At 36.9% G+C, this 20,439-nt stretch overlaps 1 protein-coding gene across 1 annotated transcript in view; it reads right to left on the bottom strand.

Annotated features, from left to right (window-relative positions):
- The window catches only part of PKHD1L1 (PKHD1 like 1), a 1,597,738-nt gene that overhangs the window by 1,554,857 nt on the left and 22,442 nt on the right, over window positions 1–20,439 (bottom strand). The window contains exons 3-4 of the mRNA XM_044066249.1: window positions 15,891–16,020; window positions 10,375–10,461 (exon numbers count right to left, since the gene is read on the bottom strand). Coding sequence (XP_043922184.1) covers window positions 10,375–10,461; window positions 15,891–15,975 — 172 coding nt within the window. The 5' untranslated portion in view covers window positions 15,976–16,020. The remainder of the gene's footprint in view (window positions 1–10,374; window positions 10,462–15,890; window positions 16,021–20,439) is intronic.

The following is a 20,439-nucleotide window of genomic DNA, read 5'->3' as shown; positions in this document are numbered from 1 at the left end:
ACTTTGTGCAAGCAGCAGAAGGTAAAAAGACAATATTTCATGGCAAAAAAAGTTCAGCCAGATATGCCTACATTTTTTATCAGTGTGTGTGTGTGAGTGCGTGTGTGTTTGTGCTTGTGTCTATAATGAATAATCGCAGGTGAGTTTGATCAAAACACAAAACATCAAACAAACCCATAGTCAAATACCATTATTCGCCACTGAAATCAATAGGTTACATTTGAATTACCAAAAGTAAAAGAAAAACAACTTTTACACCCCCCAGCTCCTGACATGGGGGCTCTACCCCCATACCCCTTAAAATTAAATATACTAATTCCAGAGTCATGCAAACCTGAAGAAAATTTGAAATTCTATGAATTATGCAACAGTTGATTTAATGAACTTTGAAAGTTACATAATTCGACAAAGTGTACCACTAATGAAATACACCAGCATTTCTGCATGTGATAAAAGACATGCAGTGATAGCTCATATAACACTTTATATATGTGTGTGTGTGTGTATACATATATACATATATATATATATATATATATATATATATATATATATATATATATATGTGTGTGTGTGTGTGTGAATTGTCTCTGAACCTGCTGTACACCTTGCCTCTTAACTACAATATCACCATTTTCTTGTCCTATCTAGTTCATCCTCTCACCTCCATTTCTTCGAATTTCTAAGCACTAATCACTTGGTATATTATCTATCTAACAAACCCACCAATACCACTCTTCAAATGTTTAGTTTCAACATATACTAATGTATAAATATCTTTTGTTCTGTAATAGTTGGCTCTACTTTCATATGAAGGTAACATAATTAACAAATGCATGTGGAATTGCTAATCTATATTATTTAATGTCTGTTTATGTATATTACTGAATGTTTGTTTGAAAATGTTTGTAATAAGTTGGTGATGTTCTGTCTGGGCATCCGCTGAAAAAGGACTTTTGACTGAACCCAATTAGACAAACCCAACAAACAAAAGCAAAATAAAATAAAATAAATAGTCATTTGAAGCCAAAGACTTAAGACAGATTACCTTTTTTATGATAGCCCCATACAAAAGGAAGGCGACCTCTCATACCATAATCATCGTAAGTTTTTTCTAATAGCTCTCCTTTTTCTTCTCTTTCTGGATGCTTTGGAGGAAACATATCCACGTTCCTTCAGATGTCCTCCACAAGGTTTCTTCCTCCTGCAACATTTCCGCCAGAGCCCCTGTTCCATGCACAAGATCCCAGTTCAAGGGAGGTCAACTTCTCTAAGCTGGAAGGGTTATAGCGTACTTTTTCCATGCACCACTTCACTGAATAACAGGCTTCCTGAACAAAATCCTGCAGGAGCCCTCACTGCTTTAAACACCATGTATATGACTACCTTAAAGTGGCAGTTCTATTTACATCACATCTCTAAAAAAGTAGTTCTAATTAGAATATCTGTTGCAACAGTCCTACTTACAACAACACTCTTTACATTATTTTATGTCATTTTTCATAACATGATATCATCCTGTGAGAACCATCAATACTGTGTTACAATATATAGATGGATAAATACAGAGAGAGATTGATAGATAGATAGATAGATAGATAGATAGATAGATAGATAGATACATAGATACATAGATACATAGATAGATAGAGGATATCTCGGGAATGTGCTAGTTATTACTCAGGAAACTATTTCTTTATTTAGTTTCCATTTGCTTGTGAAGTAACTTAAGTAAGACACATACATTTTATAGGATCATAGGAGACGACTAGGCTACTGACCCTGAGGCCCTTATAAGCCTAGCTAAGAGTTTAGACCATGTTTAGACAAGTCAGCACCTGATGCCCCTGTCCAGCAGTTACACAGGTGGAATCCCAGGGTGTATTTTCTGTTTCCCATCCAGTTATCCAGGTTGTGCTTAAAAAGGGGTAAAGAGGTACTCTGCTTGACATGGAAAGGGGGTCTATTCCATAGATGGGGAGCCTCTGGACACAAATCTGTCCCACCAACAAATCCTGTTGATGTTGCAGACCAGGTTGAGGCCATGCATGTGTGTTATTCGAGTGGAGTTTGACTTGCGGGTATGCAGCAGTCCCATCAAGGTGGGGTCTGTGATCACCTTCTGTGCCAAACAGAGGTCACGATGTTTGAGGCCCTGGATTCTCCTGGTGAGGAACCTCTGTGGTCTCTCTAGCTGCTGCATGTACTTTGCGAGGTATATGCCAAAAGGGGCATTGTACTCAATAATGGGCCCTATAAGGGAAGAATTCTAGGATATTATGACATCCTTGTCTTTGGATGAGATACCCTTACTTATGAGGTGGGCAATGTAGAAGTCTTTCTCTACAACAGAAGCAACATGGTGATCAAAAGTCAGGTTGCTATCAACCTGGGTGCCCAAATCCCTCATGACTGATTGCATGCTTAGGACATTGTTATTAATGTGATAATTTGTGGGGACGTCACTCTCCCCAAAGGGGATGATGATGCATTTTTTGGTATTCAGCTTGAGGCCATGTTTCTGGCACCAGTCATTTGTCTGAGTGAGACCCTCTTGGAGGATGTCCACATCACTAGGGGGAATTGATGACAGCACCCAGCATGCAGTCATCTGCAAAATTGGTCAGCCATAGCCCACTGGTTTTAGCTTGCACCTCAGAAAAGTATATCCCAAATAACAGAGGCCCCAGGACTGAACCCTGGGGTACTCCGCTTGTTACAGATCTACTGCTTGAGGTGGCTTCCCTTACTTTGACTAGGTGGGTTCTATCAGTCAGCCAGTTTTCTACCCATCTTGTAACATATGGATTGATGCCTAGTTGAGAGAGTTTATCTATTATGCCTGAGTGAGGAATAGTGTCAAAGGCTTTGGCTAGGTCAAGGTAGACGGTGTCCCCTCATCCATGGCTTTGGTGACTGTCTCAAAGAAGTCAACCAAATTTAGCAGACATGACCTCCCCTTGATGAAGCCAAAGTGTGTAGGATCGAGTGTTTGGAGGTTGCCAGTGTCCTTGTTAATGAAGTCCATGATAATCTGTTCCATGGCCTTGCAGATCAGCCTAGTTAGGCTGATGGGTCTATAATTTCCTGAAACGGTGGACGCTCCACCTTTGTGTAAAGGGATGACAGTGGCTATCCTCCATTCAGCTGGGATGAAGCTGGCACTCAGGCTTTGGTTGAATAGGGCACCTAATGGTGCTGCAAGTTCCTTCCTGAGTTCACGTAGGATGCAGTCTGGTATGTTATCAGGTCCCATAGAGGCTGTATTTTTTTGTCTTTGAAAGAGCAGTGATGATCTGTTCCCTAGATATAAGGGGAAGGGGGCAGGTACTGGGATGTCCTTATTTACTAATGGGGGACAGAAGGGTGAAGTTTTCACTGAATCTGTCAGCCAGTAAGTTTGCTATATCTACGGCATTTGCATATGTGGTGTCCCCGACCACTAGTTCTAAACAGATCTGGGTGCTTCCTTTGAGGTTGCGGACATATGTAAAGAAGGCCTTATGATGGTCTGTAGTAGATGTGGCCAATCTCTACTCAAAGTTTGCTTTGGAAGATTTCACTAGTGCTCTTATTTGCTTGTACAGGCTAAGGAAACATTGCTTCCATTTGGGGACCTGCTCCTTCTTGGTCAGCAATTGGACAGCAATTTTTTTCCTTTTGTTATAGAGTTTATTTATTGCAGATGTCCACCAGACAGGTTTACTCTTCCTTGCAGAGGATGATTTAGTCCTGTCGGGTATTCCTGATTCCATGCATATATATAAATGCTTGTACAGTGCTTTGGTATGGTCTTGGATACTGGGGCCAGTTCTTACAGAGGGGGAGAGAGCTGTCAAGCTGTTTACACTTTCTCTCAAGAGGCTGTAATCAGCTTTGGAGAAGTTTTTATGTCTGATCCTAGCTAGCGGTGGGTTGGGAGAGATGGTGACTTCTAAAGTGACTGCTTTATGGTCAGATTTTACCAGGGAGGATGATACTATAGGGATGCTGCAGTGATTACTCATGTTGGTTAATACCAAGTCCAAGATATTATTACCTCTTGTGGGGGAATCACCTAGCTATTCCAAGGCATTTGCATTGACAAAATCGAGGAATCTCTGGGCATTTGTGTTCTGGCATGAGTAGTTCTTCCAATCTATGTTTGGGAAGTTTAAGTCACCCACGATTAGGGTAAAGGGTTAAATCTTGATAGATTTAAACAGGTCCAAATAGGCGGATTGGGCATCTAGAATCAGATCTGGGGGCCAGTAGCTACATATGCTTTGAATTGGGGTCTTGTCAATGGTTAACTGCACCTGGAGTGTCTCCTGTGTGTCATACTGTTTGACCAGCCTGGAGGTGTGTATGTCTTTAATGTATATTGAAACTTCATCTCCTTTGGCTTTACTGCACACAGTTTGGGGTCTGAATGTATGCTAGGATGAGTAACCAGGTAAGGCTGGGGTGCTCTCCGCAGCTTTGAACCAGGTTTCTGTGACTGCACAGATGTCAGCATTTTCCAGGGTTAAGAATGCTTGCAATGGGTGCAGTTTCATGTTTAGACTTCTAGCATTTAGCAGCATGACCTTTAATTTGCGTTTTCTTGAAATTTTTGTGTTGGTTTTATCGACCTCAGGACTTTTCCTAAAAAAGGCACTATGGGGAGGTAAGACCTTTGCCAGAAGCCTGAAGCCCAGGTGAGACAGATGCAGGCCAGCTCTGGCAAAGCATCGTGGTCTGTCGATAATATCTTACCAGGATGTCAGGTACTGGATCCCCCTGGAATGACACCAGAAACTAAGCCAATTGTTAAAGTCAATCATTTTCTGTTTGTATTGAAGTATTATTCTGGGTGATGGCAGAATGCTGCTTAAGGCTAGGGACGTACCTGCCTGGGACACATAATAAGTAAGCTCAATCTTAATGCACTTCTCATTAAAACCTCAGTCTTAATGTACTTATTCATAAGGTGGCATAAAGGAATATTATGCTGAGCATCTACAGGAAAATGTTAAAATCATCAGTTATAAGCCTGCATATACTTTGGTAAATATAGTTTGAGCATTTTATCTATCTATATATCTACCATCTTCTTCTTCTGGCTGCTCCTGTTAGAGGTTGCCACAGCAGAACACAGGTCTGCAGAACGAGTGGCAGTAGAGTTTTATGGTGACAAGTTGGCAGCCCACTGCCCAACCTTCCTCAGGCGGCACACACATGCACACCTAGGGCCAATTTAGAATGTCCAGTCCACCAGCAGCATGCCTTTGGAACATAGGAGGAAACCCACATGAACACTGGGAGGACATGCAGACTCTGCACAGAAGGTACCTCAGCTGAGAATCAAACTGGAGAACCTCTTGCTGTGAAGCGATAATGCTAACCACTGCACCACTGTACCATCCTATATATTTACTATCTATCTGTCTATCTATCTATCTGTCTATCTATCTATCTATCTATCTATCTATCTATCTATCTATCTATCATCTATCTACTGATCTTCCCATATATTTATTTATATAGTATTTTACCTAAAATGTATAGAATGGTCAATTATCATGATTTTCTCATGAAGTGGATAGCTGTTTTTTATTCATAGGCAAGCTTTATTTATTTATTTATTTATTTTTTCTCTCAACAAATTATATTTAATGAGATATTTATGTAATAAGGTATTTTACTCATAAAGCTTATTTTTGGTTTTCTAGTATCTCTTCAGAAATCTCAAACCCAGATTCTTAGTATCTCTTGGCAATTACTTCAGTCTCCTTCTAAGTATGTCACTTACTCTCACCTGTTTGAACTGTTTTGTTGAATTTGAACACATAACAGATAAATAAGGAATGATATGAGTGTAAAATTAGCTACAGACAATATGCAGCAGAAAAATAAGCTAGCACTAAGACATATGGAAGAGTACATCTGAAACATATGATGCATGATTAGGGTTGCTATAAGCCACAAATTCAGTAGCAATTACTCAATAACCATACCACAGATGGGCTTATAAACATCCCTTAATCTCTTATCATGTTGTGAAGTGGGCCATATTTTATTTTATTTTTTAAGTTAGGACATGTCATGTATATGTGCACTTTTCTTGCATTAATTTATAGTAAAATAGTCTTTCCACTAGGCTGAAGATATAAGACTAAAATAATGAAACAGCAATGAATATTCATGAATTTGAGTGCATCAGGGTAGATTTCTTGTGAACATGCCCACAGAAGATTGAAACATATCTGCAACTAAATACTTCAGAAATGTAACTCAACATCTTGGGTTTGCCTCTGCCTAAGTACAGGTAAATTAGTTTTCATCTATTTTGATCCTCTCCGTGTTTTTATTTGTTTTGTTTTGTTCTGTTCAAAAGGGTAAAGATCATCAGCCCTTGATCAATAGTAAAAATTTATTTATATAATGTATGTGGAAATGCAAGACGATTTGTCACACAATCCTCAGAATATATATGTCCAAAAAATAACCCATACCAAATGCACTCATTTGGTAACAAATGTGAAAAGTCCTCAAAGAAATAAATATGATTCATATCATAATAAATTTATAAAAGCCATTTACATTGCTGTTTGAAATGAGCCAACACATTCACTACAAAAATCGTGAGTTCACTTTCTCTTTCAGTCATAATATCCTGTAGCAGTTATAAGTATGATTGTTTCCTCTGCATCCTTTGTGTTAACAGGATAAATAATAAACTGTTCTACTCATTAACTTGATTACTAATATGCATCGAAAAAGTCCTACATTATCATGTAACTACAGTCTTAGTAGCATGTTTCCAGAAATATCAATCTTAGGCTTACTCAAATTACAGAAAATATCAGCAGTCATCAGCTCAGGAAGAATTGTCTCAGCACAATCTAACAAGAGAATTATTTAAATGTTTTCCAAAATATAAGTTTCTGTCAATGAGGTTCATATTCACTCTGGATATTACCACATGTTCTTCAACATGGAAGTGTCACTTCAGTCCCCTAAAGAAATCAACTGTTTGATTCTTGGCCATGTGATTTGATCAACAACTTCGACCTCCCAAGCAGCTAGAATTACAAGTGCATGCTACTATACCAGGCTTAAAAGCATTCCTTCCCCTTAAATTAGGTGGCAAAGTGGTATATAGCTTTCTTGTAATTAAAGAGTGAAAGATAAATAACCAAATATAGAAACTTAAAGAAAAGGATAAGAAAAAAAAAGAATGAATGACTTGAATGCCAAGGTCATTGACAGGGCAAGTGATGTGACTTGCAGATTAAAATGCATCTGTCAGCTATTTCAGGTCTATGTTCAGTTATCAAATGGAAAAATCACCTAATGGCATTACATCCAGAATGCCGTTCAGCAAAACTCCTCATGTGGGGACTGTGCCCCCCACACCCCCCACAAATTATATATACCAACTCCAAATATGCACTACAGTGGGGAAAGGGCAAATTTCCTGATCTCTACTGTAATGCAATCTTACTCGAATGGCTCAATGAATAGCATGTTCGATGAAAAATGCTGTTTTATGTTTTTTCTTTTCGATGACTGAACATAGACCCATATAGTTCACATTACAGACTGTCTCTGATATTAAAACCCTTTAAACTGCTCCTTTGTCACACCCCTCTTAAAAACAAAATGTATGCATCAAAAGGAAAGATAAGCCTCACTTTAAAAAAACAGAAAAGTGAATTAAAAAACACAATGCAAGGATTGTTTCTGTGTAGTTTCATTTTGTGTTCTGCCTGTATGCCACATCTAACATGTCATCATCCACATAGCAAAGTAATTCACAATACATTGTGTTAATAAACATACCACTTTGTAATCCATTATTGGAGATATTAATTATTACTTGAAATTTAAAAGGCTCAAACTGGTTATAGATTCTTTTATTTATGACAGAAATAAGTAATACAGTCATAAAAAGTAATAGGTTCGTAGGTGATAGCAACACTAATAACCCAAGGGGGCTTTTTTTAAGTCTAGCCATGCTTCCAAAGGTGAGAATCAAGCCTTGTACCTTGCATCTGTAAGGAAAACACCTTAATTATTATGCCAACCCCCAACCCAACACAATGATCTCATTGCAACTGTAGTTATATATGTTTCTTCCCTAATGAATCATTAGCTCTTAGCAGCATTGGGTGCTGTAAAATGTTTTTGATATCTACATTCAGTGAGGGACAATATTTCCTTGTGCTCTGACAAAAAAAACATAAGCTGTTACCACTAGTATAAAGATATAATGCCCTGACTATGACTCAGGTAACCTAAGTTAAGTTAGTGGCACAGTTATCTGGTAGATCATGGTAATTCCTGCCAACTCCTGATAGAAAGTGTGGGGATGTGTCAGGGGCACGTGGGCTTTGTCCAGTGGTGGTGATACTGATGCCTTGCGGCTGCTGTTTCAATGTAGAGGAGCAGACATTTGAGGGATATGTCACCACTTAGTTTGAAGCCTTTCCCGCACAGCAGCATTGCATGTCCTGTCTTTTGGTGTCATCCCAGCACATCAGTGGGAGGCAAGGCCTAAGTAGAAAGGTCTACTGTGAGTTATACTATGGCAACTCCTTGCCTTGTCTCATCACATTCAGTGTGTCATGCAGCTAATACTTCTTAGAATCTACACATGGATAACTGGAGGACCTTCAAGTGTAGGGCCCACCTGGAAGGGAGAAGCTCTTGGTGTAGGTCAAACCAGGAATACGTCACAGCATACATCACTACAGAGGATGGGAATATCAGGGAGATGGCTATAGAAGTCTGTTACCAATGATAGCAGTGTGAATATACAGAAAAAGCAAAATTAATAACAAAAATGTACAAAGCAAGCTAGTAAGTGGTTTTACAGTATAAACAGGTTAATCATTCATTTTAACATTTGAAACAAGCCACAGAATCACAATAAAAATATTTTATGCTTTATACTATTCATTCATAATGAGCACTATGAAGCTATGTCTTCCATTTGCTTTTTGTTTTATGTTGTTATTTATTTTCATTAGAGACTATGGCTGTATCTCCCTTACTTAACTATGACAGAAATCCTAATATTTTTCTGTTCATATGCTAATTAGAAAACATATGAATTACTTTACAAATCCATAACATATCTATTTTATAATCACAATCAGGCACTTGAAGGTGTTTCTTGTCATGTAGTAAGTGCATGCTTAGATGTAGAATGACCTGGAGTTGGAAGTGCACAGACTCCATATTCTTTGGGTCTTTTCTTTCTGTTAACAATTCCTCCATTGTGTTCAGGTGTCTTTACAAACCGTTCATCATTACTTTTTTGTTAACTCCATTAATTGCTCCTCTGTTCTGCCCCTTTCAGAATTTGGATGTGTCATTTCCTGACTGGCACCAATAAACCAACCAAGCTAGAGTAGAATAATTTAGCTTAAATTTAAAATTAAATGACATTATGAGGATTACTGAGTGAGGAAGACAATAGTCATGCCCATACACTGTGCATTCCCAGACTATGGAATATGCTATTTCTATTTTAATGCAAATCATTACATTGCCATACAAATTATATTGCATCATACAAAGCTACACAAATGGAAAATTAAACTCCATTACTCCTGCCAAATTTGTTTTTTTTTAACAAGAAACATCTTTATTGAATTATCATTTATGACATAGGCAATCATACATTTATATAAATGAAAGCAAATCATATTGATATATTTGCAGTTGCAGACATTATACATCACTTATAATCTTCTATACAGACATTATCAAGCAAATGTTACATAGCTCATTCAATTCCTGCCATCACTTAAACCTCATTCCTACTACAAAACATTATTCTGCATGTATAGTTCCAATTCCTTTTTTCTATGCAATTTGCTCCTACCCTTTTCTAAAGATACTTCTGCTAGATTTGTGATTAAAATATCAGTTTCCAAGCTAGTTAGATTGAAAACTAGCTATCATAGCTACATGAATATAGTGAGGCCATAGTGACACATGAAAACAGACCACTCTTAACCAGCTGCAAATCATTCCAAATAGATACTTTTGTCCTCACTGCTCATTAGCCATCATCATGGACTGAAGCCATGCAAAGTACAGTTGTGTAAGTAAAACAACATCAAGAGAGTCTAATGCACTTCAGTACAATTCATTGAAAGGTAAAAACTGTTGCATCTTATATGATTCACATTAAGAAAGTAACCAAAAGTATATATTTTATAAAGAAAGTTGCACTGGGGCCACATAATTGCAATAAATGTTTCTGGGTATGAGCAGTAGGATTGATGTTGCAACTGTATGTCATTAAATGAAATATGCAGAGCAAATGCTATAAATGAATTCATAAAACATTGACAGTGAGAGCCAAATATGCTTCTGATATACTTTTAAATTCCATACCTTGTCCAAGAATTGTTAACTTTGTTGCACCGTTCAAGCTTCCATATGAAGGAAACACACTGTCTATTCTTGGTGAAATTTGTCCACCTGTAAAGTATAAAGATGTTAGACTGACATAAAAAAATATATACTAAATACTTTGCTACCTTGAATGATATCTGGGGACTTTATTCTATATAATGTAGTATAGATCACAGACAAAAAAAGAAAAGAAAAACTGTTACCATATTGTAGTGCAACACCAGTGTGCATCAAACAAGTACATTTTTAAATATACCATGGCTAAACAGAGCAGTTCTTGCTATTTTGCAAAGGAGATTGAGAACTGTAGTCACTAATACTTAAGATTTTTGCAAGTTAATTATATAACTCAGCTCAGGGTGCTGTCATTTAGTTCAATTATGTTATTAATTCTGCACTGATGAATACATACCAGCAAGAAACAAATATAGAGGCATATTTGAGAAAAAAACTATTTGGTGGAAGCCACAAATTAATAAGATATTCATCAGAAAAAGATATACTACTTAACTTTCAAAAATCACCCCAGCCATAAAACAAGTCTACATTAAACAATGTGCAGAAACTTTTCTTATTATATCTTCTAGAGTGAACTATGACCTCAACCTGGAATCAAAGATTGAAAGCACTAAAGAGGAATTCTTCGGGCTGGTTTCTAAAAAAGTCCAATATAGCAAGAAGAGAATGGCAGAGACCATCTGCTCTCACTACATTAAACTGTTAATCTGCTCCCTCAGGTTAAAGTTAACCACGGGGCAGTTTGCCCAATTCAGTACTCCGCAATGCTGAGGCACTGAAATGAACAGAGTACTAGTACACCTGGAACAGATAATGGGATTCCAAAGCAGTCTGTGTTAATGTATGTTAATTCTGAGCATAGCTTCAGCTTCCTCGAGGACTTAGCTAGATCATCAAATGTGACCAAAGATCTTGTGCAGCAGCTCCTTCGATATGTCGAACCTGGTATTGCAGGCAGCAAACCTGCCTTCCTGAAATACTGACATACATGTGGAGCTGCACTACCATGTAACAGCTCCATCTATAGGGCAGACTGGTGAATTCAGGTATAATGGCAACATGGCCATCATGCCTGCATTCACTTCATCAATGATGAGGGACAGGCATGCAAGACCACTAGCCCATCAGGGCTTTAAATCTATTCTAACAATACAGCAGTGGGAGCCATCACAAAAGGAATATGGAAAATGGCTGACAGTACACACAACTGTGTATCCACGCATACCCAGCTTCTCCCCATAACTCCTGACACCTGCAGTACAGCTCCACCTATATGTAGAACTAGGGTTTGCAGTCATTCTGGCTTCCCATGAGGTACCACCTGCAGTAAGTCCCAAAGTGCAACAGCAACAAACAAACCAAGTGCAGTAGTAAAAGCAAAATGTAGCAAAAAAATAAATAAATAAATAAACTCACAAAAATGGTAACCATGAGACAAGGAAAGAGTACTTTATTAAACAAGTGTTTTCATGCCATAAAATACACTCGCTCAACTTAAAAAAAAAACAAGTTAAAAACCAGTTGTTAGATAACATAGAATCAGTGACATCATCACCACATCATATCACTTAATGTTTCAAAAGTTTCTTCCTAAGAATAGGTTTAAGGCTACAGCCATCATTTAGTGGAGGTCACTGATACTATATATTTTAGAACTGGATGTGGAGTACCTACTCAGCGTAGCATGTTAATCCATGTTTAACATGTTTTAGAATCTAACCCTTTTATTACATTAGAAAATTGAAAGACAAAAATAATGACTGCAACTTGCCACTAATAAACAATAAACTGATTACAGAGCAGCAGGAAATAGAAAATGTGCTTGCAGAAAAAAAATATATAGATGTCACAGTAAGCAAAGGAATATCTCAACATGCTATAGAGATAAGGGAGAGTTCAAATAATCAAAAACATAATAACTGCCGCCAAAAGTAAGTTAAAAATTCAGGTCTTGTTGGACCATACAACATACGTTTTGGTTTCCTTCATAGAATCAAGGAAATAAAATCTAACCCCCTATCAATCATATTAAACAAAATGCTTACTGCTAGACATGTTGCAGATCTATGAGGCTATAATGGAACCAATTCACTAAGGGGCGGGACTGGTCACATCAGGCCCTAACAATTTTAGACCCATCAAGCTCCCCAGTATTCTATCTAAAATTACACAAAGAATCAAATGGTGATTTTATAAAATGACACAGGGGATCTATTGGTATTTGATGTGAAACAACATGGGTTTGTAAGGTGGAGATCTTGCCTTTTGAATGCTGTAGCATTGTTTGAAGCAGTAACAGCAGCACTTGGCAAATGGTTGACAGTGCAAATTGCTAATGTTGACCTTGCTAAGGATTTTGACACTATTCCACATAAGATTTAATTAAACGTATTAAATATTAATGCATATGTAGCAAAATGGGTAAACTGTCTATTCATCAACAACATGCAACAAGCAAGGGAGAGTTATCTGTCTCTCCAAATAGGTGTTGTCATTTGTATCATCTGTGATGCCCAGTGTCTTTCACTGGAGTCACGTTTTATTGTATTATTCTTCTCATATAAAAAGCAAAAGTTGGCTACATATAATTGGCGATAACTGCACACTGTCATTATTACTAGAATAAAAGATGCTAAAGTACTCCAGGATAGCCTACAAAATGCAGTCTTAGTAGTGTAGTAATGCCCTCACCTTTAGTGTCAACAAATGGCAAAAAAGGACATAAATTATGATTAGAAAATAAATGGTCAGATCATACAAAGAACACAATCATGAAAGACATAGTGACAATGTCAGACAGTAAATCAAACAGTGATCAGTGCCTAGCTACTGAAGTCATAAAATATATTCCAGAGCCCCACTAATTCAAAGGGGCATGTATAATCACTCCAGGGACATCATTTCATTGTACTACTTTATGCCTCTCTGATTTGACTAATTTCTTCAGGAAATATCATTATTTCTGCTTATCACAGGTTACCAAGAAGTGAATTCTGCCTGCTACACAAAGCAATGCTTGATTCAGTTCTGTTTGAAATGGCCTCCCAAGAACACATTACCAAGATATCTTAAACCAGATTTAAGAACTTAATACTAAAAAATAAATATTTCTAATGGAAAAAGTATGACAGCTGCTTTATAGAATACTTTCCAAGATTATGGAATAAGCTCCCCTCCCCCTACAGTCATAGAAGCCAGTAATTAACTTTTTCAAAATCATCTTCATATGTAAATGGGAGATAGAAAATGTCAACATTTGACTTAAGCAATCAACTTTCATGAAGACCAGTAGGTCAAAAAGCTTAACAGTTAAGATCATAAACCTGTAAATCTATAACATCAAGGAGTTAGGCAAAAATAAATAATGACACAGGTTCATAGCTTTGGTGAACAGGTGCAAAGTGTATTTGCAATTAAAAAGCCTGATACCTTGGAATTTGTGGGTGACCCCGTAGTCATCTAATTCTTTCCTGACTACTCATGTGATAGGGATGCATTATACCATAAGCATAGAAGTGATTGGATTATGAAGATGTCACATGTCATGGTCTAGTTGACATTCATTTTAATTGAGGCTTAGTGTCTTTGCATTCATGTCATCAAGGGTATTCTCAGCAGGGATTTCAAATAGTAAAAGGATCCTTTAATACTCTCTATATGTCAGGCAGATTTCTCCTCAGAAAAATTCAGTAAGATACAAACAAGAGAGAAAAATCAATGCAGTGATTTGCTGTGAAGCAAACCTCCAAGTCCTTTGATTTCTTTTATGAAAAATGTTTGCATCTTCTCCTGTTGCACTAGATGGTAGGTGAGCAGATTGCAGAACAGAGTACAAAATGCTATAATTGGCCTCATAAGAGCTGCATAATGGTACACAGTTATTTTTCTGGCATGGTTGTTAATCCCATGGAAGATCAAACAGGCACCGCCATATGCCTTTCAGATGGCAGCAGCTGTATGTGTATCAAATAAAAGGTTATCATCTAAAACAAACTCCACAGTCTGTTACTATTTTGCCAACTTTTTGCTGTTGTCCATTAATACCATTTGCATATGGCACAAGGGGTTACCAAATGCCAGAATACTAAACTTTATGGCAATGAAAGCCAAGGTCATTTCTACTACAGCATTAGCATGTAATGATAAGTGCTGTTTGAGGGAGAGAATGTCAGTGAGGTTAAGGACAATGTGTCCACATTTGCAGTCATCTACATATTTTCTGAGCCAGACACTGAAGTCAAAGTTGATATCTAAGAAAATGATTCCAAAAAGGATGACCCCAAAACTGATCCTTAAGGTATTTCGCTGGTAACAGGGGATAAAGAGGATATGACTTTTATTCTTGTGTTGCATGCAGTGTATAGAATTAGTTAGTTCAAGTATGTTTGTTGAGAAATGCACTAGCTAGTAACCACGCCATGTATAGAGTTAGTTAGATAGTCCAAATATGTTTGTTGAGAAATGCACTTGCTAGTAACCATGCAGTGTATAGAGTTAGTTAGTTGAAGTACATTTGTTGAGAAATGCACAGCTAGTTGAACTAGACATGCTTAAATGTATCTGGTTTGCTATTTTTATTGCACTGTAATCTTTGGAGCTTTTCTCCCCGGCCTCCGCTGAAAAAGTGCAATAGCTCAGCTGGACACTCCCGGTCAACAAATATAAAATAAAATAATAAATAAAATAAAATATGTTCAGCCCTAAGTTATATCCTAAGATATTTCATAGTTTGATTTGCCATAACTTATTTATAATCAAGTATTACTTATAAAAAATCTCTTTGAGTCTGTGGTTGGTTGCAGGTTGAAGACTTGTATCTTGCCACTCATGGAAATAAATATGTCATTTAATCAACAATACAAGAAAGAACATGATGCTCTAACTCTGTACAATTACAACTTCCTGCATCCAACATCCATGAAGACATTTCATTAATGAGACACATGTTCTGGACTTCATTGCTACAAATCTGAAAATGTAACTCTAAGTGAAATGAAAAAATACAATTTAATGAGAAAAACTGGCAACAGAAAGTGAAGGACATTCTCAGTCAACATAGACAATAGAAGTGTTTCTTTTTTTTTAATTAGCAAGTACATATGTAAATATATTTTAGTACTTTCCTATAAATTTCCTTTCATGTACTTGTCGCTCCAGGATAGATATTTATTCAGTTTATAGTTTTTTTTAATTTATAAATGTGTATTTCATTATAAAATATGATGAGCACAGATGTAGCAAATGTGCCTGGTGTTTTGAATAGAGGTTCCTAATGAGCAACAGTCTACAGTAACGTTACTTACTATACACAGCTTTCATTTCAATGGATTCAGGTAATGAATAAGCATGCACATACTGATGAAAGAAAAGGAATGTCATAATTTCTGTATACAACAACTCAAAAGATGTCATAATTTCTGTATACAACAACTCAAAAGATGTGCAAGTCATAGCCTATCAAATATTTTATTGCATACCAGTAACTCCAAGTAGTGTTGCAGTCAGCAGGAAGTGAATACCTAAGTGTTGAAAAGTTGCTCTCGGTTTTATGGTTGCTCCCATTGTGTGTTCTGTAGATGAGTTCAGCACCCACAGATGTGAAAAAAGCTGTCCAAAGAAAAATAAAAAAAAAATGAAACTAATTTGCCTCCTTAAATATAATTTACCACAATTCAAATAGTATCACATAATAGATGAATGGCAAGTGTATGTAATTTGACTTATTTTAAATTGTAGCATCCAAAATTAAAACCTGAAATATTGAAATTATCATTGCATACTCATTTTCATTCTTTCTGACAAAACTTTATGAATCGTTAAAACACACAAAGCACACCAAAGATTTCCCAAAAAAACGAATCAGGAATCAAGCGAAATAGCTGCACGTTCTTTATTTCACACTTCTGGTACCTCGGCTAAAAAAGCCTTCAAGGAAAATTTTTTTGGGAAAACTTTATGAATCCCAATAAAATATTTCTGTGTAGCAAATGAAATGGTTTGCAAGTTTCATGTCATGCAAATTAGAAACATTGTGGAAAAAGAAGGTAATTATATTAATATGATTTAAAATCAACAACAAACATGGCATAGAAATATATAAAACATTTTCTGCATGCTAGGTACAATATCATGTTTATTTTTTACCAGTTCTGTAATGGATTTCAGAACTGGGAAAAAGATTTAAAGAACATGATGGTTAACAAAAGGAGGAGTTTCTCAAGTATAGTAATGCATTCCTTGCACAGACATACTTTTATTGCACTGGTAATTCACATGCATCTTTGAAAAGCAGGAAACAAAGCTATAGTGTACACTGTACGTTCTACACCACTGGAGAGTTCACAGAAAAAGTGTTTATCATAATATATTTTATTGAACAAACATAATAATATCTGTAGTTATCACCATATGTGAGAGTTAGTAAGATTAAATATGTAAGGTATGTTTTTCATCCTCTCTGTTGCATAGAATGAAGAGTTCGGCATTTCATTCATACTTTAAATGGCTACAGAAGCATCATGGGGTTTGTTATTTTAATACTTAGCTCCAATCCCCTGGTTGTAGACTAGGAATATGATAATCGCTTGCAACAAATAAACACTATGATCTTTGGTGCATATGAAAAGTTGTCAGGTAATCCATCATAAAGATTAAAGACCTCCAAGGCAAGTAATTCCATCAATCAGCAAAAATATTTTGGTTTACTTTTTGATCAACAGTTGATATTTATTTCCCACATAGAACCACATAGTTAGTGAAAAACTTCAACAATGTTTTGTCTACAAAGTAGCACACATAGCAACAACAGAAACAAGAAGCACTATTGGATCCAAGTGCCACTTTCCAAACTACAATACTGCCTTCCTACAACAATACAACAAATTCACATTATAACACAGAAATTGTGTTATTCCTCACTTAGCTGATATTCCAGTCTGAAAGTAATTGCTTCTCCTGTTCTAAGAAAAATGTTTAATGATGACAATTTAAAAAATGTCTCCTCTAGGCCCCAATCAGAATATGTGCTTTGTTAATCATTTCCTAACCAATCCTCCATTTTATTAAGTTTTTGGCTCCCTTGTGTGTGCATCACAAGTTACTACTTCCATTCCTTTACAACTTTAAAGTGTTCCCCTCCTCTGGGCTGAGTACATTACAGGGCTTCTCCCAGGAAAGATGTCATACTGTTTTGTTCATTAGCTGACATAGTTACATGCAGTGTTATTGCTTTCTTTGATTGTCTACCGATTCTTTCTAAAAGGTTCCTCCCATTCAAATCATCCACATAATTTCCTTTAAAAAAACTGCCAGTCCAAATACCCAGTAGACAAACTACACTTCACAAATTAAAGCCTAAAAGCACACCACTGAATACAGTTGACTATATTACAAACTGCCTTACTACTTCCCTTTCCTAAAGTTAGGTCACACCTCCCAAAAGTAAAATAATCATGACCACAAAACATTCCTAGATAACAATACTTCTTATGATATTACTCATCCCACATTTTTCTTTTTCATGTGTTCTCTCAAGCTTCATTTAAATTATATTCTTGTATAATAACTAAATATTGTTTGGATGATCTAACATGGTAATGATTACAATTCTGTTGTGTTCTAGGATGTCAGTATAAACAGCTATTGATGTAACTGCCTCTTTATAGCCTGTGTAAAAATTTGGTACACTTCTGCTTCTCTAGGATTTGCAATGTAAATAAGTCTGTCTTGTAGATTTTTTGTAACTGACTATATGGGTGAGTTGTGGCTGAAAACGGTTCTAAGACCAGCCTACCTACATGACTACCAAATAAAATAAATAAATAAAAATATATGACTATTCTTCAAATCACAATTAACAAAATAAGCAGATTTATCATCTTATCAAACAATATAAAATGACACTGTATAGCACTCCAAAAAAAAAAAAAAACCTTTTAACTGACTCCTGGTTAGATGGGGGAATATATATTTTCCACGCTTGAAGGATGTCATGTGAATAGGTTAGATAGAGTCTTGCTAGACAGGGTAACAGTGGGTGAAGAAAGAGGATGAAGGAGAGGGAGAGGGAATTACTGGATCATATTTTAGTTATCATGGACTGATGAATAGATATGGAAGAAAAACCTTGGAGAGGGAATCTAACAAACTGAAGGGGTGGGCACCAGGTTAGGTGGTAGCAAAAAATAATGCAGCAGGTTTTGTTGGAAATGTCAGTGACAATGGTGTGAAAAATTAAAGAATGGGCTGGAATTATGCTAGAGTGGAGACATAGGATAATGATGTAAAAGGTTAGTTTATCCAGAAAAGAAGATGTGAACATGGCTGGACTACAGGAAAGGTTGAGCTCTTTGCCAGGTAAGGTTCATGAGTTAGAAAAATAGTTGTAAAAGAAAGTGGACAGTATTAAGGAATGAGACACAATTATGAAAGGCAGAGGGCTATGAACAGTTTGCAGTTAATGTGGGAGGAGCAAGACTCCAGATGGGGCAACAGTAAGATCTAAACACATGTACAGAAATTAGTGAGGAGAGTGGAATCTGTGGGACTGGCAAAGGATGTGAACTGAAGATTTCTTAATAGGCAGTATAGAACACCTCTCCAGATTAGGAAGGAAAGGTAGTGGCCTGATGACAAATGCTGGAGATGTTGGCAGGAATGAGCAGAGACTAATTATATACTTGATGTGACATCCCTCCTTTGGGCCAATAATCAAGAAGCCTCAATCCTCAACACTGATGCTGGTGAGGGACATTCACTTGGGTCTATATCACATAGTCAAACTGCAATAAGTTCTACTATGTAAATGTTGAACCTGGAAGTTTGGAATGATCTAACTTCGAACATACAGAACAGTGATTTTTTTTCCCAGGGAAAAAAAAAATCACTGTTCCAGTACAAAACCAAAAAACACACGTACACTTCAAACTGTTCCTAATGTGGGGGGCTTCACCCCCCCCCACATCCCCCAACATGGGGGGCTGTGCCCCACACCACCCCTCTTAAATATACCAACTCTGAGATCACACTATGGTGGAGGAAATAGCAAAGCCACGGAAACAGCCCACCAAATTTTTTTCCTGGGAATAAATGTGGTGTTCCACGGCTTTGCTATTTTGACATTTCAAATTTCCCAGTTCGATGTTATGGCATTCGGACAATTGTGCATTCAAACTAATAATATAGACCCATTCACTTGGAACAAAAATAGATACACACAGTATTTCCAGATGCAGCTCTCTGTACCAAGCACAATTTCCTCTAAGAGCACACAGGAAACACACTCAGTCCTGGGACTGGGTTTCCCCCTCTCTGTCTCTCTCCAGGCCCAAAATAAGACTCCCCACTGACACAGCTGTAGAATTCCATCCTCAGCCGAGTGTTTCAAGCTGAGTCCTCCACCACCCTCTCTGTGAAACCAGTGCTCTGTTTCCCCACTCCAAGTAGCTGACACACACACTTTTTGAGATTTGATTTTCACACACACACACACACACACACACACACACACACACACACACACACACACACACACACACACACACACACACACACACACACACATACACACACACACACACACACACACACACACACACACACACCTGGGAAAGGGTGGCACAGATTTACAAGCTATGCCCCCTCTGCCCAGACTATAAGGTAGTTACTGCAACCAGAACACTCCAAAGTCAGCAACTGTAAGGCACTAATAACAGTACCCAATTATACTGAGTACAGTTAATACTAATACAAATGGTAGTGTTTGACCAATGCAACAAGGATTTCAGGAGCAGCCACAGTGTCACCAAATAAATATAAGTACTCTTAAAGATTAAAATATTCTCTAAAAGACTAGCCACAATGAAAAGATTAAATATATTTAATAATAAATAAAAGAACATGAAAATACAAAATATCTGCTTATGGTAAACACCAGAGTTTCAAGCACAGGAAATATTAAAAATAATACAGATGGACAGGTTCACATAGATACAGAAAACAGTACTTAATTAACCTCACTATATTTTC

Source organism: Protopterus annectens, chromosome 3.part1, assembly GCF_019279795.1.
Source record: "Protopterus annectens isolate FY-2018-M chromosome 3.part1, PAN1.0, whole genome shotgun sequence".
Classification (NCBI taxonomy): domain Eukaryota; kingdom Metazoa; phylum Chordata; order Ceratodontiformes; family Protopteridae; genus Protopterus; species Protopterus annectens.
The sequence above is the reverse complement of the archived record's forward strand: the minus strand, read 5'-3'. Positions and strand labels throughout refer to the sequence as shown.